The 27,420-nt window shown below is 37.7% G+C and overlaps 1 protein-coding gene across 1 annotated transcript; it reads left to right on the forward strand.

The window, feature by feature from the left end:
• Positions 1 to 3,328: 3,328 nt before the first annotated feature.
• hyal1 (hyaluronidase 1) lies at positions 3,329 to 17,591 on the forward strand. Its single transcript, XM_062996696.1, has 4 exons — positions 3,329 to 3,366; positions 10,878 to 11,797; positions 11,989 to 12,078; positions 17,106 to 17,591. Exons 2-4 carry the CDS (start codon positions 10,880 to 10,882, stop codon positions 17,454 to 17,456), a joined length of 1,359 nt encoding a protein of 452 aa, XP_062852766.1. The 5' UTR covers positions 3,329 to 3,366; positions 10,878 to 10,879; the 3' UTR covers positions 17,457 to 17,591.
• The last annotated feature ends 9,829 nt before the right edge of the window (positions 17,592 to 27,420 follow it).

The raw sequence follows: 27,420 nt of genomic DNA on the forward strand, positions 1-27,420 counted from the left end.
TTCCAGTGTTTGCTTCCATTTTTTGCTTTCAGATGGCATTGAAATAGTATATAATATATATATATATATATATATATATATATATATATATATATATATATATATATATATATATATATTATATACTATTTCAATGAAATTGCATCATATATATATATATATATATATATATATATACAGTGTATCACAAAAGTGAGTACACCCCTCACATTTCTGCAAATATTTTATTATATCTTTTCATGGGACGACACTATAGACATGAAACTTGGATATAATTTAGAGTAGTCAGTGTACAACTTGTGTAGCAGTGTAGATTTACTGTCTTCTGAAAATAACTCAACACACAGCCATTAATGTCTAAATGGCTGGCAACATAAGTGAGTACACCCCACAGTGAACATGTCCAAATTGTGCCCAAAGTGTCAATATTTTGTGTGACCACCATTATTATCACTGCCTTAACCCTCCTGGGCATGGAATTCACCAGAGCTGCACAGGTTGCTACTGGAATCCTCTTCCACTCCTCCATGATGACATCACGGAGCTGGTGGATGTTAGACACCTTGAACTCCTCCACCTTCCACTTGAGGATGTGCCACAGGTGCTCAATTGGGTTTAGTCCATCACCTTTACCTTCAGCTTCCTCAGCAAGGCAGTTGTCATCTTGGAGGTTGTGTTTGGGGTCGTTATCCTGTTGGAAAACTGCCATGAGGCCCAGTTTTGGAAGGGAGGGGATCATGCTCTGTTTCAGAATGTCACAGTACATGTTGGAATTCATGTTTCCCTCAATGAACCGCAGCTCCCCAGGGCCAGCAACACTCATGCAGCCCAAGACCATGATGCTACCACCACCATGCTTGACTGTAGGCAAGATACAGTTGTCTTGGTACTTCTCACCAGGGCGCCGCCACACATGCTGGACACCATCTGAGCCAAACAAGTTTATCTTGGTCTCGTCAGACCACAGGGCATTCCAGTAATCCATGTTCTTGGACTGCTTGTCTTCAGCAAACTGTTTGCTGGCTTTCTTGTGCGTCAGCTTCCTTCTGGGATGACGACCATGCAGACCAAGTTGATGCAGTGTGCGGCGTATGGTCTGAGCACTGACAGGCTGACCTCCCACGTCTTCAACCTCTGCAGCAATGCTGGCAGCACTCATGTGTCTATTTTTTAAAGCCAACCTCTGGATATGACGCCAAACACATGGACTCAACTTCTTTGGTCGACCCTGGCGAAGCCTGTTCCGAGTGGAACCTGTCCTGGAAAACTGCTGTATGACCTTGGCCACCATGCTGTAGCTCAGTTTCAGGGTGTTAGCAATCTTCTTAAAGCCCAGGCCATCTTTGTGGAGAGCAACAATTCTATTTCTCACATCCTCAGAGAGTTCTTAGCCATGAGGTGCCATGTTGAATATCCAGTGGCCAGTATGAGAGAATTGTACCCAAAACACCAAATTTAACAGCCCTGCTCCCCATTTACACCTGGGATTTTGACACATGACACCAGGGAGGGACAACGACACATTTGGGCACAATTTGGACATGTTCACTGTGGGGTGTACTCACTTATGTTGCCAGCCATTTAGACATTAATGGCTGTGTGTTGAGTTATTTTCAGGAGACAGTAAATCTACACTGCTATACAAGCTGTACACTGACTACTCTAAGTTATATCCAAGTTTCATGTCTATAGTGTTGTCCCATGAAAAGATATAATGAAATATTTGCAGAAATGTGAGGGGTGTACTCACTTTTGTGATACACTGTATATATATATATATATATGATGCAATTTCACCTGTCTTCGATAGAAATCAAGGTTAAGTATCCTGAGTTCAAAAATTCTTTCATTCCAGTATCCTGTGTGAAGGCCTGTAAAGACTGCAACAAAAGTGAAATTGCAGAATATACTGCTTATTAATTGCTAAAACACTGCATGGTTTTTCCCAACAGCTCATTGCAGAAAAATGTGTTCAGGACTCATAAATTTAGCAACAATAGTGAGTTTATTATTATGCATTAAGAAGAATTTCATATCAAGTAGACTTAACATGCTGTAAAAATAAGTACATGACTTAAGAGTGTAAAAAGTGCTATGAAATGGTGTCTATATGACCATGTCTGCGGCCCGGAGGGGTCTGCCCAAGTGCCGTCAATCCATCCGGCAAGTGAGCCGGATGGAAATGGGGAATGTGGGCCAGATCTGGGCCAGAATCATTTTACTGTCTGAAATGAGTCTGGTGCAGACCTGTTCCAGATATGGCCCACATCTTGTGGTCAGCTTCTGGTCCAGATTTGGCCCAGTTGTGTGCTTCACTTTGGACTGACGTGTGGCCCTAATCTGGTGCACATGTGGCCCAAATCTTGGAACTGGGAGTGGTCCGCCCAATCGCCGTCCATCCATGTGGCAAGTGGGCCAGATGAAAATGGGGGATATGGGCCAGATCTGGGCCAGAATAATTTTGCTATCTGGGTATGTAGTGAGTATTATATGTATATACAGTATATGTATGTATATACAGTATGTATATATATATATATATATATGTGTATGTGTGTATGATGTATGTACATTTTGATTTTGTAGTAAATAATATTCTAACCCGAAGAACATCTTAATCTCAAATAATTAGAACTAAACTGACAGGGGAGCAGCAAAAAATAGTTGTACATATACAAATAACTGAGTACATAAAAAACGTAATAAATGCTCAACATATTCATTCAGTAATTCACTTTAAACTCAACTTTAACTTCAAACAACCGTTACTGTACATATTGAACTGCTAATAAAGCACAAAACTGAAAAATAACCTAATACATTTTGTGTTGTCATAATGTTAAGGTCGCAGATGGTTATTTAAAAATGATTGGCTTTTCTAGATGTATGAAAAACGCATCTAAAATTACCAAAGGCATGTATAAACGTGGTTAAATACAACGTTAACACAGCATTATTAAGATACACAGTTATTTAACTGTAATCAATCAAGTACAGCTCATTTAAGCACTTTGAATATTTTTATATAGCTTTTTTTTTTAAAGTCACATAATAACAGCATTACATACACTTAAACTTTAAACTTTTTAAAGAATTAAAACGAAACCATACGTTACTAACCGCTAGAACAAATAAATTAGGCAAAGGTAGCACAGAATTATAGGCGTTCCACGCAACGAGTCAAAACCGATGTGCGCATGCTCAGTAGGACAAATCGATGGGTAGGATAAATCGACAGAACACCGGCTCCGCCTGCTGTTGGATTTACTCCCCTTTTATTCTCCTCCTTCCAGTCCAGTCACGAGAATTTTAATTACAACGTGGTCAGTCACTGAAGCAGTCAAACCTGCATCCGTTACACAGTAGGTAAGGTCAAAGAACGACTTTTAATCCTCTTTATTGTAGTATGGTTTGGTTTTGAGTAGAAAACATACGAATAAGTGCTGTTGCTGCGTTTTTTCACTTCCCTTTTTAAGATTGAGTGAGTTAAAAATAAACGGGTATTTCTGTTTATAACCGTTATTAGACTAAAATGCACCAGCACGTAGGTCGGTTTATTAAAACAGGAGTAATTTTGACAGGGTTCAGTCCAGAGACAGTAACCTGCCTTAATTCTAGATGAATTCCACAAAAAAATTGTGTATGTACAGCTATTTAGAATACCAAGTTAAAACTCATGAGACTTGTAAATGCAAATTTGAAACATGTGTTCAGAACAGCCATATATTCTTCCAGCCAAATAGAGATAAACAACATGCCCCAGCAGTGCAAACTATGAGAAAAGTCATAGTTTACTTACCCTATTCTGGCTGCCCTAGAACTTATATTTGCATATTTGCTAAAGTAAAGGATTTTATAATTAAACAGATGTATATTAGACTAAACAAAAGCACACCATTGTCTGTATTTGTTTGACTAAGCCGGATGGGGTCTCTCTCTCTCTTTTTCATGACTGATGCAATTACGACCTCTGCTGGCTGATTGATGCCGCCTGCACAGAGATGAGAAAAGAGTGCTCTCAGGGTGTGTCTCTCCGTACACAACGCTGAGCTGCACTGCCCTCGTCAGAGTGTAGGTGTAGGGGCATGGGTTAGCTTCGTTCTCCTCAATCAGAGCAGGGATTGCCATTGGTGGAGAGGAAGCATGACGCAATCGGGCAATTGGACGCGCTAAAAAGGGAGAAAAAGGGGAGAAAATGCATAAACAAAATGTAAAAAAAATGTCTGAATCAGTTGTTACTTTACGTTTTGCTCCAGTGATACAAGTGTTCATTAGATCTTTTACATAAGCTGCCAGTTCCTTAAGCATTTGTTGTGACAAGCAGATACACTTATTTGCACTATTTAAGTAGGGATTTCCTGGCTGGGTTTTCAAAAGGCCTGTCTCAGGTCTTGCCCTAGCATCTTTATTTGGTTCAAGTAAGGATTCTGAATAGACTATGCAAAAACTGAATTCTGTTAGTTTAAAAAAAATATAAATTAGGGAAATACTTTTGTATTTTGAGTCATGTTCCCTCTGCATGACGCAACTTCCCCTCAGCATCAGCTGACTATCTGACTAACTTGTAAACAGTACTTGTTTTGTGCCAGATAATAAGACCTATTTTGTCCAGAGGTTTACATTTTAACCTGGGCATAAAACACACACTCTCTTAGTTTTACCCACTTTTATAATGCAGTTAGAGAATCACTATATTATAAACTACAGTATATATACAGTACAGGCCAAAAGTTTGGACACACCAGTCAAAAGTTTGGACACACCTTCTCTTCAATGTTTTTTCTTGATTATTTTTATTTTCTACATTGTAGATTAATACTGAAGACATCCAAACTATGAAGAATTATGTAGTGAACCAAAAAGTGTTAAACAAACCAGAATATGTTTTATATTTTATCAACTCTACCTCTGCACAACCCAACTGATGGTCTCAAACACATTAAAAAAGCAACAAATTCCAAAAATTCACTCTAGACAAGGCGCAAACATTCATTGAAAACCATCCCAGGTTGAAACCTAATAAAGCTGGTTGAGAAAATTTCAAAGAGTGTGCAAATCTGTCATTAAAGCAAAAGATGGCTACTTTGAAGAATCTAAAATATAAAACATATTCTGGTTTGTTTAACACTTTTTTGTTTACTACATAATTCCATATGTGTTCCTTCATAGTTTGGATGTCTTTAGTATTAATCTACAATGTAGAACATTTTTAAAAAATTAAGAAAAACCACAGGAATGAGAAGGTGTGTCCAAACTTTTGGCCTGTACTGTATATACTATATATATAATTATATCTCTCAGAGTTAACTTTGGTTTCATTGAAGGACATAACATAGCTCTGCCAATATATATTATTTGTGGCGAGAAGTTAGCTACTGACAGTATGAGGCCAAGCAAAATGAGATGACACTAATAAACAGCTAAATTTTCAGCTGTCATGTAAAATGAAAAGGAAAAAAAAAAACAATAATTGATGTTAATTTCTGCCAATAAGGATCTGTATTGACTCAATGTATTCTTCTGATCTGTGTGTGCACAAACTGGGGGGCTCAGCATTTCTTAGATACTTGTAGGGAGTGCTCCAAGAAAAAAACATTGGTAACCACTGAGTTATGTAAAATAGTAACAAAGAAAATTAATTATTTTAGATTAGTGAGTTATGTTGTACTGCCATATCACACTTATTTAACTCCTACATCATATTGCTGATCTTAAAACCTACTGCTATTCTTTATGTTTTAAAGTTGAGTTACAACATAATTAAACTATTTGGAACTTAATAATAACACTTAATTTGCTTTAACGTTGGTGTGAAATTTAACCACCACCCAGCAATGTATTCAAAGGGTGTGTTCGAAAACTTAGTGAGCTGCCTTGCTGTCTTACTGCCTACATACAGTGGGGTCAAAAAGTATTTAGTCAGCCACTGATTGTGCAAGTTCTCCTACTTAGAAAGATGAGAAAGGTCTGTAATTTTCATCATAGGTACACTTCAACTATGAGAGACAAAATGAGAAAAAAAAATCCAGGAAATCACATTGTAGGATTTTTTAAGAATTTATTCGTGAATTATGGTGGAAAATAAGTATTTGGTCAATAACAAACAAGCAAGATTTCTGGCTCTCACAGACCTGTAACTTCTTCTTTAAGAAGCTCTTCTGTCCTCCACTCGTTACCTGTATTAATGGCACCTGTTTGACCTCATTATCTGTATAAAAGACACCTGTCCACAGCCTCAAACAGTCAGACTCCAAACTTAACCATGGCCAAGACCAAAGAGCTGTCGAAGGACACCAGGAAGAAAATTGTAGACCTGCACCAGGCTGGGAAGAGTGAATCTACAATAGGCAAGCAGGTTGGTGTGAATAAATCAACTGTAGGAGCAATTGTAAGAAAATGGAAGACATACAAGACCATTGATAATCTCCCTTGGGGTCAAGATCTCATCCCGTGGGGTCAAAATGATCATGAGAACGGTGAGCAAAAATCCCAGAACTACACGGAGGGACCTGATGAATGACCTGCAGAGAGCTGGGACCAAGTAACAAAGGCTACCATCAGTAACACACTACGCCGAGAGGGACTTAAATCCTGCAGTGCCAGGCGTGTCCCCCTGCTTAAGCCATTACATGTCCAGGCCCGTCTGAAGTTTGTCAGAGAGCATATGGATGATCCAGAAGAGGATTGGGAGAATATCATGTGGTCAGATGAAACCAAAATGGAACTTTTTGGTAAAAACTCAACTTGTCGTGTTTGGAGGAAGAAGAAAAACCCAAGAACACCATACCTACTGTGAAGCATGGGGGTGGAAACATCATGCTTTGGGGCTGTTTTTCTGCAAAGGGGACAGGACGACTGATCCGTGTTAAGGGAAGAATGAACGGGGCCATGTATCGTGAGATTTTAAGCCAAAACCTCCTTCCATCAGTGAGAGCATTGAAGATGGAACGTGGCTGGGTCTTCCAGCATGACAATGATCCCAAACACACCGCTCGGGCAACGAAGGAGTGGCTCCGTAAAAAGCATTTCAAGGTCCTGGAGTGGCCTAGCCAGTCTCCAGACCTCAACCCCATAGAAAATTTGTGCAGTCCGTGTTGCCCAGCGACAGCCCCAAAATATCACTGCTCTAGAGGAGATCTGCATGGAGGAATGGGCCAAAATACCAGCTACAGTGTGTGCAAACCTGGTGAAGACTTACAGGAAACGTTTGACCTCTGTCATTGCCAACAAAGGTTATGTTACAAAGTATTAAGTTGAACTTTTGTTACTTATTTCCACCATAATTTACAAATAAATTCTTTAAAAATCCTACAATGTGATTTCCTGGATTTTATTTCTCATTTTGTCTCTCATAGTTGAAGTGTACCTATGATGAAAATTACAGACCTCTCTCATCTTTCTAAGTAGTAGAACTTGCACAATCAGTGGCTGACTAAATACTTTTTGGCCCCACTGTAGGCAGCTGCCTAAGTAGAGAGGATTCTAATAAGTCAATGACTTATAAGGCATGTTATTCGAACGTGCTACTTAGACAGTGATTCGCTAACTAAGCTAACACAGTTAGCCTCATGCCATTCAAAGCAATGGGATGGGGTGGCACAACTCACTAGCATGTCAACTAACATCTCCCTCTGTGTACAGAAAACGGTTAAATTCGCTGACAAGCCCGAATTTGCAAGTAAATGACACTTGTGCAAGTTTATACAAAATAACAATCAATAATAAGTTATTTCCGTTTGAAAATAACTCCGTTCGTTTCTCCGCACCGTCCGCCGTGTTTTAAATTTTTCTGTGAGAAAAGTTGTGCCACACTAAATGCTGGGATTGCCTTTACCACTAAGGCAGCATTGGATGCTCACTTGTTCTTGAGTCAAAATAGCGTTGAAATTTTAAGATACCTTACTAGTGAGCATATTAAGGCATCTAGGATTTTGAACAGCCTTCTTCTCGGGAGCGCGCGTAGGATGACGTAAAATGCTGTCTATATAGAGAGCTCCCTAGGTTTTCAAATACACCTAAGTTGTGTTGCAACCATGCTGAGAGTCACAAAAGCTGAGAGAAAATTCATTACACCAACTGAGCAATGGGTAAAAGAGGATTTCTAAAGCTTTGAACAAGCATGGTCAAGTATTGAGGTGGGTCAGTAATGATTTTGGGATGTGTTTTTCAGTTGTTAGAAACTGGCTTGCTTGATTATGTGACTGGCATTATGGAATCCTAGAAATACCAAGGCATTTGAAGAGGACTGTCATGCCATATGTGATTTTTTCAGTCAAGTCAATAATCCCAAGCACACTTCCAATTCAACCAATGCTTGGTTAAAGAAACACTCCTGGAAAATCCTTTAGTGGCCCTATTAGTCTCCAGATTTAAATCCCATAGAAAATCCTTGGTGGGATTTATAGAAGGCAGTTGCAGCACAAAGCCATCAAACCTCAGTGGAAGATTTTACAAGAGGTGTCAGAAGCTTGTTAGCACTTACTGAAATCGCTTTAATGAAGTTATCAAGGCAAAAGGATGTTCCATCAAGTTCTGAAGTTGGGGGTTGAATAATAGGGCACATGGACTTTTGTCAAGAGAACTAGATGTGTTTTATTTAAACTTAAAATTATGCAACTTATGTTCTCAAAATTGCTTGTATTATATGTTTCTGCAACTCTGATGAATTGTCAATAATATCAGTACAGCAGCCCTCCTTACCAGGGGCCACAGTTGTTTGTTTGATTCGTAGATTGACCTGTTGTAGATGAACTGCAAATCCCATGAGCAGCGGCGGTGCTAATCAGCCCTAACTCTCAGCATCTGATTGCAGGTATATTTAATAAGACGTTGCATTTAACCATAAAAAAAGAGCCCGACACAACAAAACAATTTGAACTTTCTCCTTTAAAGGACTGTTCTTGCTAAATTGCCTTAAAAAAGTAATCAGCCCCCAGGCCTTGTCACAAAAATTGTGTAAAATTAGGAAAAAAAACACATATTTTTACTGGTGGTATTTTTAACTCTTTTTTCCTTTTTTTTATTTATTATTATATTTTTTTATTTATGCATTTTCTCCCAATTTAGCGTAGTCAATTCCGCTGCTGTGGGATTCTGAGTTCTCACGCCTCCTCTGACCCGCGCACAGCCCTTAGCGGAACCCTTTTACACCTATGCACTCTGCACAGGTGCCTCTCTATCTACCAATCAGGGTCCTTACCCAGTGTTTGAAGACCCCACCCACATAGTCCAGTCATCCCGCCCCAGCAGAAACGTGTCTGCTGCAAGCACTGCCAATTATGCCCGCTAGATGGTGTCCAACCGACCGGTGGCAACGCCGAGTTTCGAACCGAGGAGTTTAGAATCTCGGCAATGGTGTGCCAGCGGAATATCCCAATCCGCCATCTGGGCGCATTTTTAACTTTTTTAAGTACCAAAAACCCTTTTATCTGCTTAAAAAATGTAAAACAACTAATCCTACAACCCCAAATCAGAAAAGGTTGGGATATATGGAAAATGCAAGTGTTTATTTCGTATTTCACTGCAGACAGTATTAACCCAAGATATTTCATGTTTTGTCTATTCAACTTCATTTCTTTCTTAACATACATCCATTCCTGGATTTTAGACATGCAACACATTCCAAAAAAGTTGGGACAGGGGCAATTTAAGTGAATGAGGTAAAAAAAACAAAAAAAACAAATAAGAATATGATGAAATAATATTTTAAACAAGTGATGTCAACAGGTGATTGTAAACATTATTTGGTTCATTTAAATTTTTTGCATTTAGCAAAGCAACTTGCAGTTTACAGTCTAAGCAATTGAGGGTTAAGGGCCTTGCTTAAGGGCCCAACAGTGGCAACCTGGCAGTGGTGGGGTTTTGAACCAGCAGTCTTCTGATTACTATTCCAGTGCCTTAACCGCTAGGCTACAACTGTTCTAAAAAAAAACATTCATCTAAGAAAGATCGGAAAGGATTTGTAGATATCTCCTTCTACAGTGCATAATATTATTAAACAACTCAAAGAATCTGAAAGAATATAGTGTTTAAAAAGCAGGGGCACAGTCCCAAGCTAAACACCATTGATCTCTGATCCCTTAGATGGCACTACATAAGGAACCATCATTCATCAATAACTGATGTAACCACAAGGGATTAGCCTAGGGGCCAGTTGTAGCCTAGTGGTTAAGGTACTGGACCAGTGATCAGAGGGTCGCTGGTTCAAGCCCCACCACTGCCAGGTTGCTGCTGTTGGGCCCTTGAGCAAGGCCCTTAATTGCTCAGACTGTATACTGTAACTGTACTGTAAGTCGCTTTGGATAAAGGCGTCTGCTAAATGCTGAAAATGTAAATGAAATGTAAATGGATTAGTTTGGCAAACCTTTGTCAAGAGTTACATTCACAAAAGCCATTTAAAACTTCACGGTGTAAAAAAAAAGCCTTATGTTAACCATATCCAGTAGCAGCATCAGGTTCTTCTGGCTTGGAGGCATCTGGGAAAGACCATCACATAGTGGAAATGAGTATTGGGGTCAGACGAATCAGTATTTCAGGTCTTTTTGGGAAGCAATGTGCTCCAGACCAAAGACAGAAAGGACCATCCAGACTGTTATTAGCAAAAGTCCTGGCTTGGCTGTGGAAGAGGAGGGTATGGGTACTGGACCAGGCCTCCTGCAGTCCTGATCTGTCTCTACTAGTCTTTGAAATGTGTTGACATTTTTATTTTATTAAGACATAATGCAATTCCATGTTTAATATCTGTGACAATAAGAATATTAGTTAATTAAGTGCCCTTAAATATTTTTCATGCCAATGTACATTTCATTTGAGTTGTCTTCAAGTTTTACCCTAATGCACTTTTACATTTCCTTTTATTTTCCCACGTTCTCTGCCAGGTATGTGCTCCGTTGCTTTCAGGATGTGTCCTCTGATCCTATTTTGGTGTATCATTACATGGCCTGTCTGGGCTCGTTCACCAAAATTATCATTATCTCAGCTACCATTTTTTACTGTGTGGAATGCTCCAACCCAGAGCTGTGGCTCTCTCTATGGTGTTGATCTTGACCTGAGTATCTTTGATATAATCCACAACCAGAACCAGACTTTTACTGGCAATAACATCACCATTTTTTACTCAGACAAGTTGGGACTTTATCCTTACTACACCAAGCTGAATGAATCCGTGAATGGAGGTGTTCCTCAAAACTCTAGCCTGAATGACCATCTATGTCAAGCTAAAGCTGACCTACAGAAAAACATTCCAGATGAAGACTTCCAAGGTTTGGCAGTGATTGACTGGGAGAACTGGAGGCCACTGTGGGATCGTAACTGGGACACTAAAGAGATATACAGGAAAGGTTCTAGGACACTTGTGAGGGCTAAACATCCTGACTGGGGCCCAGAACAGATAGAAGCCCAGTCAGTAAAAGACTTTGAGGGTGCAGCCCGGGCTTTTATGGAGGACACCCTAAAGCTGGGTAGAGATAAACGGCCCAGTGGACTTTGGGGATACTATGGATTTCCTGATTGCTATAACTACCAGTACAAAAAGAATAGTACCTACCGAGGGGAGTGCCCACCAATGGAAGTAAAAAGAAACAACAAGATGGCTTGGTTATGGGATATAAGCAGTGCTTTGTATCCTAATATTTACCTGGACCTGAGCCTCAAGGGTCGAGGCAGAGACATTCTGTTGTACACCAAGTATCGAATTATGGAGGCTATGAGGATAGGACAGCAGGTTTCCCAAATCCATCCAGTCATCATCCCCTATGCTCGTATCGTCTATACCTTCTCCCTGGAGTTTCTTTCACAGGTATTAAATCATACAATCTGTTAAAAGACCTCAGTTAGTGTTTTGTTAGATGTATCACCGTTATGTAATAATATACTCTAGTGCTACCATGGTTGTTGCAGGCAGTAAATGAGGTCTCCACTTCAGGATGAAGTGCAGTAATGTAGTCCATGCTGTTGGCTGTAGTTTAATTTAAGTGTGTGTATTTTTAGGAGGATCTGGTTCATACCATTGGAGAGAGTGTTGCATTAGGATCAGCAGGAGTTGTGCTGTGGGGAGATGCAAGCTACTCCAAAAACAAGGTGGGGGACATAAATCAGCACTTAGGCACCATATTCCATATTCAAGAGATTTCTTTACATTTACAACAAATTTAATTTGATCTTTATTAAAGTCAACCACATTCTGTCAAAAACCATATACTATGGGATAATCTGCTAGCACACCAGCGCTGAGATTCTAAGCTCCCGGGTTTGAATCTCGGCTCTGCTACCGGTCGGCTGGGCACCCTGGCTTCCACTCTGCTGGGTGGGAAAGACAAGACTAAGGGGTGGGGTTATCAATGCTGTGTAAAAACCTTGGTTGCCCAGAGCGCCTGTACAGAAAGTGAAGGAGCGCAGAGATCGGGGCATGGCTATCCATACATGAAGCCGACCTCACGCTCAAATCCACCGAAATATGGGTGAATAGGAAGGGATTGGTGGACTGTGCACACGCTGGAGAGAGTGTCTAGGCAAAAAGGCAAAAAAAAATCCTTTTTCTTTTCTCTAAAGTCTTCAGAAACTGGCGTCTCAGCTTGAAGGTGGGTGGGGAAAAGGCCAATCAGTGCCTCCTGAAGGCAACTTTGAACTAAGAATGGCAAATTAAAGTGGACTGTGTCCGAAATTTGACACTACTTTACTACACTGCCTGGCCAAAAAAAAGGTCACCACCTGGATTTAACTAAGCAAATAGGTAAGAGTCCCCCATTGGATAATTACGGCATGGGTGACTATGTTTCAGCTGGCAACAAGTTATTTAAACTCAACTGATGCAGTGAGTAGCTTCTCATTTGTTAAACAACCATGTGGAAAGACACATCCTGTGGTCGTGGAAAAGATGTTAATCTGTTTCAGAAGGGTCAAATTATTGGCATGCATTAAGCAGAGAAAACATCTAAGGAGAATGCTGAAACTACTAAAATCAGGTTAAGAACTGTCCAACGCATTATTAAAAAGTGGAAGGATCGTGATCGGCGATCACTTAAACGTTTGGTGAAATCAAATGGTAAAAAAACTACAGTAGAACTCAGGGATATGTTTAATAGTGAAAGTAAGAGCATTTCCACACGCAAAATGCAAAGGGAACTCAAGGGATTGGGACTAAACAGCTGTGTAGCCTTAAGAAAACCACTTGTCAGTGAGGCTAACCGGCAGAAACGGCTTCAATTTGCTAGGGAGCATAAAGATTGGACTCTGGAGCAATGGAAGAAGGTCATGTGGCCTGATGAGTCCAGATTTACCCTGTTCCAGAGTGATGGGCGCATCAGGGTAAGAAGAGAGGCGGCTGAAGTGATGCACCCATCATGCCTAGTGCCTACCGTACAAGCCTGTGGGGGCAGTGCTATGATCTGGGGTCGCTGCAGTTGGTCAGGTCTAGGTTCAGCAACGTTATGTGCCCAAAGAATGAGGTCAGCTGATTACCTGAACATACTGAATGACCAGGTTATTCTATCAATGCCAGGATTCATCGGGCTCAAATTGTGAAAGAGTGGTTCAGGGAGCATGAGACATCATTTTCACACATGGATTGGCCACCACAGAGTCCAGACCTGAACCCCATTGAGAATCTTTGGGATGTGCTGGAGAAGACTTTGCGCAGTGGTCCAAATCTCCCATCATCAATACAAGATCTTGGGGAAAAATAAATGCAACTCTGGACAGAAATAAATGTTGTGACATTGCAGAAGCTTGTGGAAACGATGCCACAGCGAATGCGTGCCGTAATCAAAGCTAAAGGCGGTCCAACCAAATATTAGAGTGTGTGTCTTTTGTTTGGCCAGGCAGTGTATATAATTATACCCAAATTACTGAACCAAGAATGTTAGTTATACCATATGTAAGTGATGTTCACTTGTCGTAATCCTGGATTTACAACCCCAAATCAGAAAATAGTTGAGACAGTATGGAAAATACAAATAAAAAAGCAGGGCGTCTCACATGTACTTTGACTTTTATTTCATTGTAGACAGTATAAACCAAGAATCCTTCATGTTTCGTCTGGTCAACTTTATTACAGTTGTTAAAATACATCCATTCCTGCATTTCAGATTCCAAAAAAAGCTGGGACGGTAAAGCATTAACCACTATCTAGCATTGCCATTCCTTCTTACCAAACATAGATGTTTTGTGGCACTTAGGATACCACGTGATTAAGTGTTTCAGGTTTTATTTTGTCCTATTCTTCCTGTCAACTCATCCTAAAGTGTGTAACAGTACGGGGTCGTCGTCGCATTTTTCGTTTCAAAATTCTCCACACATTCTCTATTAGGGACAGGTCAGGAATGCAGGCAGGCCAGTCCAGTACCCGTACCCTGTTCTTCAACAGCCATGCCTTTGTGTTGTGTGGAAAGATGTGGTCTTGAAGGCAGCACATGTTGCTCTGAAATCTCAATGTACTTTTCTGCATTATTGCTGCAATCACAGAAGTGTAAATTACCTTTGCCTAGGCACTGTCACAACCCCATACCATGACAAACCCTGACTTTTGGACTTGTTGCTGATAAAAGTCTGGATGGTCCTTTTCATCTTTGGTTCAGAGCACATGGTGTAACGCATTAATCACCTTCGTCCAGCATTTCCTAGTGCAGGTAGTGTAGTTAGGCCCGTTTTATCTCCAGTTGGACTGCATTTTATAGGAGCTGCAGCGCTAATTACCTCTAACACACCCCGGACATGTGCTTATTGCTAAGTCAAAGTCATTTGGTCAGGCAGTTAACCTGTGAGCATTACTCAAAGAACTCTTTGTCAGTGTTTAAGCATTGTGATATCTTTGTTTACTGTTTTCATGTCTGGAAAGCACAAGTTTCTTTCACAAATCAACTCATTTGCTGAATCGATTCAGTGAGTCGACTCATTGTTCTTATGCCTTTTTCCTTGTTTTAGCATAGCCTCAGGAGAGAAGCATTCAGGGTCTCTGCTGCGTGTCAGTTGATTGGTGGACTGAGTAGCTGGTTTGGCAGGCCGCGGTCAGCGGGCTCCACTTTGCTCTTTCTCTCTTTTAGCTCTAGTTGGGACAGTGGTTTGCCTAGTGGGTAGAACTTTGAGCTATTAACTGAAAGGTTAAGAGTTCGAATCCTAGCTCTGCCATACAGCCACTGTTGGGCTCTTCAGCAAGGCCTTTAACCCACTGTTCTCCAGGGGCGCCAGGCATAGGCTGACCCTGCGCTCTGACCCCGGCTTCCAAACAAAATTTTGTCGCGCTGTATGTCTATATATGTAAATATGACAAATATTCTATTCTAGTTAGTTTCTTTCTTACACCACTGCACACTGTCTTCTCGTTCCCCTTGCTCTGCTATTGGGTTCTGTCTCCCTCTGCTGGTGAGTCTGAGTAGTATATACTCAGCCCTGTTACCATGGAGCCAGCATGAGGAGATCTTGAGTCAGATACTCACCCATCTGCAGATTCTAACTGAATCACAGACTTCAGGACTAGCCATGGAATCTTAGGGTCCAATGACAAGAGAATAGGGCTTGTTGCCTGCACAACAACGATTCCCTTGGTCTCTTGTCCCCATCTGGGATCACTGAGTCGAAAGCTCCCCGACACAGCCTGGTGTCAGGATGAGACCATGCCACCCTACCAGTGCCCAGGAGCATCCCCAAGATCCGTGTCAAGAGTTCAATTTAAAAGCCAGGGCCTGTCACAGACATTTTGGATGTTTCTGAGTGCCACGTTCCACTGGGAAATCTGACAACAAAAAACCTTTTGTAGATTCTGGGTTGGGCAAAAAAATTTATGAATATTACCTTGGCCAAAGTACTTGGTATCCCCACAACACCCATTGAGGTACCACGATCCATAATCAGTGTTGACAGTCAATCACTAGGTTCTGGATTGTTTACTCATAGGACTCAGCCTTGGGGCTTGAAGATTTGTCTGATCAGAATACAAGTTTCCACTTTATGATGCTTCATCCAGATACCTCTGAGCCCAGAGAACTCAACAGACATACGACAATTCATACTTTTTTGGAACGTGTTGTAGGTCTGAAATACAGGAATGGATGCAAATTAACAAATAAAATCAAGTTGACCAGACAAAACATCAAATTTCTTGGGTTCATACTGTCTGCAATGAAATAAAAGTTGGGCGCCCAGGTGGCGCAGCGCGATATTCCAGCACACCAGCACAGAGATTCTGAACTCCTCGGTTCGAAACTTGGTGTTGCCACTGGTTGGCTGGGTGCCATCTAGCGGGCATAATTGGCAGTGCCTGCAGCAGATACTGATTGGCCACCGTATCTGCAGGGTGGGGGCCGGACCTGATTGGTGGAAGAAATGCCTGTGCAGAATGCAGGGGCGAGAAGAGGAGGGCTGTGCACATGTCGGAAGAGGTGTGTACAGCGACGTGCTCTCCTTGGATGTAATCTGGTATCTCTCAGCAGGGGAAGACAAAACTGAGTGCGTTAAATCGGGAGGAAAATGGGGAGAAAATGCATTAAAAAAGGAGAAATAAAAGTCAAAGTATTCCAAACAAGCTGGGATATGCGAAGAAAGAAATTCATTGTACTGTATATGTATATATGACAAATAAAGGCATTCTATTCTATTATATTCAAAGCTGAGCTGAGTCTGCAGTCACACTATTAAGAAGTTGTCTGATTGTGGATAGTGTAATACTTTTCCCACGCTTAAGCAAGATTTATTATGTGGATAGAAATTTGAAGTGAGAAGAACAACAAAAGTAAATAAAAAATGTGGAAACATCAACTGTGTTAATGAATGACCTTTGTCTTCCTGTAATAGGCACATAAAAGCACATTTAGACTATTAAACTCGGTCTGTGGCAGTGCATAATTGCAGGCCCATGCTCATGAAGTGATGTCCAAAGGTTAAGCTGTTAAGAGTTAAGCTGATGAGCTTCAATTTGGCTGTTTAGACGAAGAATGCATTACTGTAGGTCAAATAGATGTCCAATATCAGTACCACATAATACAGTGTGACCCAGATCAGCATTGATAATGTCAAATATCTTGTAATTTAGCTGTTTACACTGTTTAAACTTCTTTTAATATGCAGTGTGAAGGTAATGTGAATATGACAGACAAACTCTTATTACCTTTCAGAGCACCTGTACAACAGTGAAAGATTACATAGATAACATTTTGGGCCGATACATGGTGAATGTGACTGCAGCGGCGGCTCTCTGCAGCGAGACCCTGTGCTCGTCTCATGGTCGATGTGTGAGAAGTGACCCACACTCTTCAGCCTATCTTCATCTTGACCCAGTAATGTGGACCATCATCCCCAGAGCTAAGTTTCCAGACCTGACAACAAACACTCCTTCATATGTGATACGAATGAAGGTGGGAGGTACAGTGGAGAGGACAAATTATGAAGAGCAGTTTAAGTGCCAGTGTTTCACAGGCTTTGAGGGAGATCACTGCCAGAAACAGGTTGCTCACAAGCCTGGATAGAGAAAGGAAATGAAGGAATTGAAAATGATTTTGGTTTGCTGTTTGAGTGAATGAAAATGAAATAATGTTACTGTTATACGAATAAAGCAGTGGCAACAGTAGCTGTTTTAAATAATAAAATAATATACAACCCCATATATTTTATTATGTACAATATAAGAAACAGCATCTTATGCATGGGCTTCAGCCTTGTTTTGCACACTTTAAACGTAACAAAATAGCAAATATGTTAAATATTAATATGGTAGTAGTGTACAATAAAATAAATTTATAATTTACGTTAGGAAAGAGAATTAAAGTGTCTCAAAGAGCACAAGCAATACATGACTAACAGAACTCAGGCATTTAAATGACTTAATTTAGTGTTTTACTCCTTACATACAATTGGTGCCATTTAGAATGCTGAAAGAAAACAATAGGAACATAATTTAAACAGTATTTGGATAGTTTATGGTGTACAAGGTTTACATGGCATACTGTCCCGCACGGTCTCTTTTGGTAAATGTGTTGCAATGTAGAGCAGGTATTTTATTAACATTATTAATATAACTGTAATTCTTATTCCAAACTCTAATTACAAAATAGCTTTGTTTTTAATATTAGGTGTTAATAAACTTAGGAAAACATGCACAATTTGTAGTAGGTATGTTTCAAAATAAGTATTTAAAGTTTATACGTATGTTATTTTTTACTTTAAACCACAATAGAGGGGCGGCACTGTGGCTAAGTGGGTAGCACTGTTGCCTCACAGCAAGAAGGTCTTGGGTTTGATCCCTAGATGGGGCGGTCTGGGTCCTTTCTGTGTGGAGTTTGCATGTTCTCCTTGTGTCTGCATGGGTTTCCTCCGGGAGTTTCCTCCCACAGTCAAAAAACATGCAAGTGAGGTGAATTGGAACGTAATGAATAACTACCGTTTCTGTCATGAATGTTACCAAAGTGTGTAAAACATTAGGGTAAAATTGTAATAAAACAAAAAAACAAAAAAAAACATTTTCAGCCATTTTGAGACAATTTTCCAAATGTCACCCGTGTTAAAGTCATTGGTGTTTAATAATTTAGTAACAGAATGCAAAACGCTGCTCTGTGCACATAGAACTTCCCAGCTAACAGGGAACGTTCCCACAACTTTCACTAACGTCATGTAAAAGTTCTTCTAATGTTATGAGCAAACGTTCTCACAATAACGTTAATAGAACGTTCTATAATTGTTACGTGACCTTGATAAATATTCTGTTCAATGTGTATATGAACGTTCTTTTAACGTTCTTTTTTTTAAACAAAATTTTAAAGGAGTATGTGTGTGATATTCTTTAGACATATTAGGAAACATTATATATTATATATATAGTTAACTGTTTTATATTGATTTGAAGAGGTCATAAGATGCACCACTGTAAGACTGAATTCATTGCTTCCTACTGAACAGTTTTGCTTTATATAATATTTGATTTAATAATATATTTAAGATAAACCATTATTTTTCCATTGGAAAACCATTGGATTTTATAAAAACTGCATGAAGAACTGCGGTTATCAGAACCCATCCATACAGGACAAATATTACATTACATATCAATTAGTTAAATGACTTTACAGCGCCTTTTATTATGTCTATTCTGCGCAAACCTCTCTTCTTTAGACAGCATGTCAGTCTCCATCTACGGACAGTCGGACACCTCTTTCTGCACATGCGCACATCCACACTTGACTTGAGACCGTTATTTTTACCAACCGTCTCTGCCTCGACACAGAACCAAAATTTTCTTTCAAATAATAGGTTATATGTGTGCTTTAAACCACCTAAGCCCACCAACAACCCAGGTAAAACCCTGCATTTGTGCCATTGTGTTTAGTTATTGTAGCATTCTGTTAACTACAGTTTTAAAATATTAAATGATAAACAGGTTTTTTTATTCCAGAAAAATGGCCACATGTCAAGGAGGGCTGCTGAGGTCGAGAGAGTCTCAGTGTATTTGCCTTCATTCACATCAGCACAAAAGGATGGGTTGCCCATATTCAAGTTTATAATAGTGACAACAACTTTGACATTTAGTACACTGCTCCACAACCAGATTCACAGAACGTCAATGTTTTTGTAGTCCATATCCTAAATCAATTGAAGTAAGTGCTAGTTGACTTTTTTTATTAACATATATTGTGTTAAATATATTTGTGTTAGGGCTGTCAAACGATTAAAATTTTTAATCGCGATTAATCTCAGAATTTCATATAGTTAATCGCGATTAATCGCATTAAAAAAAATCTGTGTAAATGTTATAGAAAACAAGGATTTTTATGTGAAATGTTACAATTAAAATGGTGAACACATTTTATGCTAAATGTACTGATGTTAAAAACTGCTGGGACAAGAGAAAACTGTAAGGGAGTTTTATTCACTCACATACTAGGCAGTAAATGTCAGATTGTAGTTTAGAATTTCTCCATCAGCAAACATTGTAGATCAGCGGTGCTTTAGGTGGGATAAGGCGTAGTTATTGTAACAGACTTTTCTGTGGTTGTATTGTGACAATGGTTTGATGGCCGTTTCTACACGAAGTGAGTGTGTTTTGACCCTTTGGGGCTTCCATAGTGCATGGACTAACGTGCTTGACTCAGCTTTCCGGTATTTGGTACCTTAACAGAATAAGTTAATAAAAGTGTTCTGCTCCCGACAACTTGTGAATATAGCGTGTATTTATTTCTTTATAAGTGCATCACTACAACACTCGGTTACATTATGTTAACAAACCGCAAATGAAAAACGGTGGCAAGTCCGACATTAAAACGTTTTAATGTCGGACTTGCCACCGTTTTTCATTTGCGGTTTGTTAACATAATGTAACCGAGCGTTGTAGTTCTACCAGTCAAGTCTCAACATTAACTAGAATTTGCGTTAACGGCACTATTATTTTTAATCGCGTTAAATTGAAATCGCGTTAATGCGTTATTATCGCGTTAACTTCGACAGCCCTAATTTGTGTTAAAATATATTGTGGAACAACTCGCTTTTTTCAGTTCTGGTGCTGACAATATCCAGAGCGGTAGAGAGAACAGAGTGGCGACACTCCCATAGGGAACCATTGTAACGGGGGCGGGACATTTTTCTGCACAGCTTCCGGGTTGTGGAGCTCTGAATAGTTCCAAACAACCCATAGAGCCCCATTCATTTTCACTACTTAGCAAGCATTTTCAGCTGTATGTTGCTTTGTTTTAAAAAAATAATGAATTTAATGTCATTAATATACTTAATCCTGTTATTGTTTAGCATTTGCTCAGCACTAAATGTTACATGTTTATTTTAATTAATAGGTATAACCGAATTTAGCTTAGTCAGTTTAGCTTAATTAATGACACTAGAGTCTTTTCACCTAAAATGAGTTGATTAATCAAGAGTCTTGTTACAGAAATGATCATAAAACATTAGAGCCATAATAAATCATGCTACTTTTACTTTCATACTTAAGTACATTTGAAGGTAAATACAGTACTTTAGTACTTTTACTCAAGTGGAGGTAAAGAGTATTTTTACTTTTACTACTACTTTTACTGAGTAATATTTTACCTTGGATATCTCTACTTTAACTCAACTACATGGTTTGTGTACCTTGTCCACCACTTACATTAGACAAAATGAACTTGTGCATATTCATAATGAATTCATTCATGTATTACATGTAGGAATCAATTATTAATCACTCATGAAATAAGAGTTGAATTAATGCTATTTCATGTACCTGCACTATAATGTTAAAGGTACGGTAGTGTGTTTATGAATCTGTTCATTCAGTGCAGGTAAACCTTATGAATCCAGCCACATGGCTTAGTGTTTAGCCAAAATGATTATTATTATGAATCCTCAGGAAAGTGAAGGGAAATTAGTTTATGCAAAAAAAAAAACAATAAAAAAACTTTAATCTCTGTACTGTATATTGTCTCTACTACTTAATGATATGGCATTATGTAATGTATGCTAATATAATGTACTGTGTTTTAACAAGAACGACCTATTAACAAGTCATTATAAACATCAATCTTCCACTTCATATACCAAATTGACATTAAAGCAGATGCAGTAAATGTAAACGCAGTTGAAAATACCCAGAAATTGTACAAATGTTTATTATTTAGCGTTTAATATTTCATTTACTGCTGCCTGTCCCATATGAGAACATGACAGCGCCGGGTTTGTTTGGAACTATTGGAGGGTTACATGAACCACGTGACCGCGTAGCGGTGAGATCAAGGAGTGTCGCAACTCTCTCTATCTATGGCTCTGACGATATCTATTCATTCATCCACCTTTGTGCCCACTCGCCCACCTCTGTATGCTTAAAGCCCTGACTGTTATCAAATTTTGTTGGGTGTGTTCACCTGAGCTACTTAGCAAAATAGATGTACTGCAGCATAAAATAAAGAAGTTAAAGAGAGAGAACATCTGTCTGCGGCACTGCATCAGTGCAGGTGAAGGTAAGTCATGTTTTTCAGCAATAAATATTTTGTGCACTATAAAAATTAATGCTGAGATCACAAAAGTTTATATATCTCTTGCAATATACTGACCACCCAAACAACAGATTATCTTTAAAAATACTCTGTCCCTTTAACTCCTGCTTAGACTCAATGTTGTGACCATAAAAGTATTCCTTTTCTTTTTAAAGATCTTTTTTTCAGTGACTGCTACTATTAAAAAAAACATTCATAAAGTTCAATACCATATTGCAGCCAAGCGAGTTGTACCAAGAGACTGTAAGAAAAGTGTTCTTCCCAAGTGAAGGATTTAATCTGACCAGTAAAACCAGCTGCTGACTCACAATCAGAGCCATAACAGGTAAGTTTAAAGTGCCTCACATTAGAATGTTTAAGCAATATGGCACAAGTGAGAGTGGTGATGCAGTCTTGATAATATGGGTGAGCAAGAACAACATCTGGTTATGTGGACTGTACTCTGCTAAATGTGAACATTTAAATGGAACAGTACTTGAGCTGCAAATGATGACGTTTCTCAAGTCCATAAGAATGAAAGTACAAAGAAGAGGAAGCAACCAACACTGATCTGTTGCTGCACAGTTTGTGTTAGTCATCCTCTAGTCCTTCAGAAGTGCAAAAACAGATTTTTATTCATAACTTCAATAGCATTTGAAGTATTCAGCACATTAATAACTTCAATAGCTTTTAAAATATTCATCAAATTGCTCCAAAACAAGTTGTATTTTATCAAGTGTAACATTACATACTACAACTCTTATACTGACACTTTTACCTTTTAATACATAATAAAAAACTGATTTTTATTCATATTTTCAATACCATTAAAAGTATTCAGCATATTAATAACTTAAATAGCTTTTAAAATATTCATCAAATTGCTCCAAAACAAGTTGTATTTTATCAAGTGTAACATTACATACTACAACTCTTATACTGACACTTTTACCTCTAAATACATAAAAACTGATTTTTATTCATGACTTTAAAAGCATTGAAAGTATTCAGCATATTAATAACTTCAATAGCTTTTAAAATATTCATCACATTGCTCCAAAACAAGTTTTATTATATCAAGTGTAACCAACAATACATACTACAACTCTTATACTAACACTTTTACCTTTAAATACATAAAAAAGGTTTTTATTTATGACTTTAATAGCATTGAAAGTATTCAGCATATTAATAACTTCAATAGCTTTTAAAATATTCATCAAAAATATTCATCAAAAATATTCAAGTTGCTCCAAAAAAAGTTGTATTTTATCAAGTGTAACCCACATTACATACTACAACTCTTATACTGACACTTTTAACTTTTAATACATAATAAAAAACTGATTTTTATTCATGACTTCAATAGCATTGAAAGTATTCAGAATATTAATAACTTTAATAGTTTTTAAAATATTCATCAAAATGCTTCAAAACAAGTTGTATTTTATCAAGTGTAACCCACATTACATACTACAACTCTTATACTGACAATTTTACCTTTGAATACATAAAAAACTGATTTTCATACATGACTTTAATAGCATTGAAAGTATTCAGCATATTAATAACTTCAATAGCTTTTAAAATATTCATCAAATTGCTCCAAAACAAGTTGTGTGTTATCAAATGTAACCCACATTACATACTACAACTCTTATACTGACACTTTTACCTTTTAACATATAATAAAAAACTGATTTTGATTCATGACTTCAAAAGCATTAAAAGTATTCAGCATATTAATAACTTTAATAGCTTTTAAAATATTCATCAAATTGCTCCAAAACAAGTTGTATTTTATCAAGTGTAACCCACATTACATACTACAACTCTTATACTGACACTTGAACCCTTTAATACATAATAAAAAACAAATTTTTATTCATAACTTCAATAGCATTTAAAGTATTCAGCATATTGATAACTTCAAAAGCTTTTAAAATAATTATGAAATTGCTCCAAAATAAGTTGTCTTTTATCAAGTGTAATTCACATTACATACTACAACTCTTATATTGACACTTTAACCCTTTATTACATAATAAAAAACAGATTTTTATTCACATCTTCAATAGCATTTAAAGTATTCAGCATATTAATAACTTCAATAGCTTTTAAAATATTCATCAAGTTGCTCCAAAACAAGTTGTATTTTATCAAGTGTAACCCACATTACATACTACAACTCTTATACTGACACTTTTAACTTTTAATACATAATAAAAAACAGTTTTTTATTTATAACTTCAATAGCATTGAAAGTATTCAGCATATTAATAACTTCAACAGCTTTTAAAATATTCATCACATTGCTCCAAAAGAAAATGTATGTCATTATGTGTAACCCACATTACATACTACAACTCTTATACTGACACTTTTACCTTTTAATACATAATAAAAAACAGTTTTTTATTCATAACTTCAATAGCATTGAAAGTATTCAGCATATTAATAACTTCAACAGCTTTTAAAATATTCATCACATTGCTCCAAAACAAAATGTATGTCATTATGTGTAACCCACATTACATACTACAACTCTTATACTGACACTTTTACCTTTTAATACATAATAAAAAACAGTTTTTTATTCATAACCTTAATAGCATTTAAAGTATTCAGCATATTAATAACTTCAATAGCTTTTAAAATATTCTTGAAATTGCTCCAAAACAAGTTGTATTTTATCAAGTGTAACATTACATTACATACTACAGCTGTTACATTACATGCTGACACTTTTACCCGGTGGACTATTCTAGGTAAAAAAAAAAAAAAAGATTTTTTTCACTAAATTAGTCTTTCTTTTCCCCTGTAGCTTTTTAATGTGACATATATCCCACATTTGTCTGAACAGTTTATAATCCTAAAGTAACGTGTATGCACAAAACAAAAATGTTTCACTTCACATGTAGCGTTGCAACTAACTATTATTTTCCTAATCAAACTGGTGATTATGTTTTTGAGTATTTAATTAGTTGGATTATTTAAAATATAAAAACAGAAACAATATTTACAAAAAAAAAATACAATATTTAAATAAATATTAAAACATCCACAACACTAGTATGATTTCCCTTCTTAATTTTGTTTAATCAAGCTGGCTGTTTAATTATTGAATGGCATATTAAATATCGCCATGTTCCTTATGAAATAATGCTATTTCATGATTTTCACTGTAAAATCACACATATGAGCAATTCAACCATTAAAAAAGAGCCACAGACACCTCTTGCACATTGAAGACTTAAATTAAATTAAATACTGCAACATAACTTCAAGAAAGCTTTGTATTTTAGCTGCCCAGAATGACTTGGTTACAGTGTAAAATGTTTTACATGTACTGATAAATATGCAGAAATACTTAAAAAACCTCTTTGTTTACTTTGCAGGTGGAGAATGCAGAGACGCCCTGAATTACTGCCTAACTTTATTTGGTTTTTTTTCCCCATTTTCCATTTATTCATTTACATTAGAATTTATATATATATTTTCCGTTTTCTATTAATTAAATTAATACATTAATTGCTTGATAATAATAACATATAATAAATACAATATATTCTAACTGATTTTACCTTTTTTTTTATAAGTTTATAAAGGGATAGAAAAATTGAGGGATTGTTCTTTTTTCATTTTTCGTTCATTCAATTGAATTTGTTGATGATTTACATTTACATTTTTACATTTTCAGCATTTAGCAGACGCTTTTATCCAAAGCGACTTACACAATGAGCAACTGAGGGTTAAGGGCCTTGCTCAGGGACCCAACAGTGGCAACTTGGTGGTGGCGGGGCTTGAACCGGCAACCTTCTGTTTACTAGTCCAGTACCTTAACCACTGAGCTATGATGATGATAAAACATTTTTAAAACAAATATGTTTGCATTGATTTTGCCTCTGTTTATGTCAGTATTATCACATGAATTGTTTTAATTAGACCATCATAGCAAATGTTATCAGAGTGATTCAGATATTTTTTTTAATTAATGGTAATGTCTGAGGGGGTTGGGGGGTTCAAGACTGTTACCATTAATTAAAAAAAAATATCTGAATCACTCTGATAACATTTGCTATAATGGTCTAATTCAAACAATTCATGTAACATAACCTGAGGCAAAATCAATGCAAACATATTTATTTTAGAAAATGTTTTATCATCATTAATTAAATTCAATTGTAACAGTTTTTACAAAATAAAGAAAATAAATCAAAGAAGCCCTGAATTTCATATTGAATATTGACAATACCTTCCGCCAAAAAGTAGTTCCACAATGAATGAGTTGCTGCTATGCAACGGTAAAAATTCCCTGCCTTAACACAGTAGGCTAAAAAAAGCATATAGTTTAACACTACAAAGTAACGCTTGTTTGGAATAAAAATAATAAGCGAATATGAATAAGCGAAGATAAAAGGAAAAGGAGAAAAAGCTAAAAATAAAATTAATTAAGAATTAAAAGATATAATTATTGCGTTAACAACCGGCGGCTTGTGTGCATGAAGCTTGTCCTTACTGGCAACGCGTCAGCGGAGTAATACAGTTGTGGTGTGAAAAGGCTGTGCTGTTATCACAAATATCAGCACGGTTACAACTAGGGGTGTCAGGATATGTTTCAATAGCGTTTCACGATGCATCGCGATGCAAAAATGTAGCGATGTGCATCGTGGACATCTGCGCGATTGTATGATTGCACGTGCGTTCTGTAATTTATTAGTGAAGAGCCGACTCTTTAAAGTGAACGACAGGATCCGGCTCCTCATTGGGAGCCGATTAGTTTTTTTCCCGGGTTTTTTTTCCAGTTAAAGCCGCACATGATTGGTCAAGATGCGTGGTGACGTTTGTGTGTTTACACTGAGCAGGAGGGGAGGGGTTACAGACACTCACACACAGACAGCGTGCACACGAACAGGAGGGAGAGAGAGAGAGAGAGCGCTTGATGAAGTTTTACATAGCGCTTTACGTAGCCAGATATTACACGCTGGAAAGGTGAGGAAAATGAGTGACAGGAAACAGTAAAGTTTGGACACGAGGAACCTCTTTAACAGAGAAGTTCAGACCCACTGAGCTGGTGGGAGACCAAGTGTTCAGTCTACCCACATCTTATACATGTCACTGTGTATTGTAGCAACATCTGTCCTCTCAGAGAGAATCTTTTCCAAAACAGGGCAGATCATAACCGAAAGGAGAAACAGGATCAACCCCTCAAAGATGAGCTCCTTGGTTTTTCTAAATGCCAATCTTCGCTAAAGACTTACAAATACTGTCACCTGGATGCTGCTTTTTCTTTTGCACATTTTCATTTATATTTTGTTGAGTGATGCTTTGTTGATGTTGTGTTGTTCCACTGTAGATGCAAATTTACAAATAATATACACAATCAGATCTTTTTGTCTAATTGAGATGGGTCTTTGTTTTTGTATTTTATAATTTATTGTTGTAGCACTCTGTTCCATGTTGAGTATATAAATAAAGCCAT

Source organism: Trichomycterus rosablanca, chromosome 6 (genome assembly GCF_030014385.1).
Source record: "Trichomycterus rosablanca isolate fTriRos1 chromosome 6, fTriRos1.hap1, whole genome shotgun sequence".
Taxonomy (NCBI): domain Eukaryota; kingdom Metazoa; phylum Chordata; class Actinopteri; order Siluriformes; family Trichomycteridae; genus Trichomycterus; species Trichomycterus rosablanca.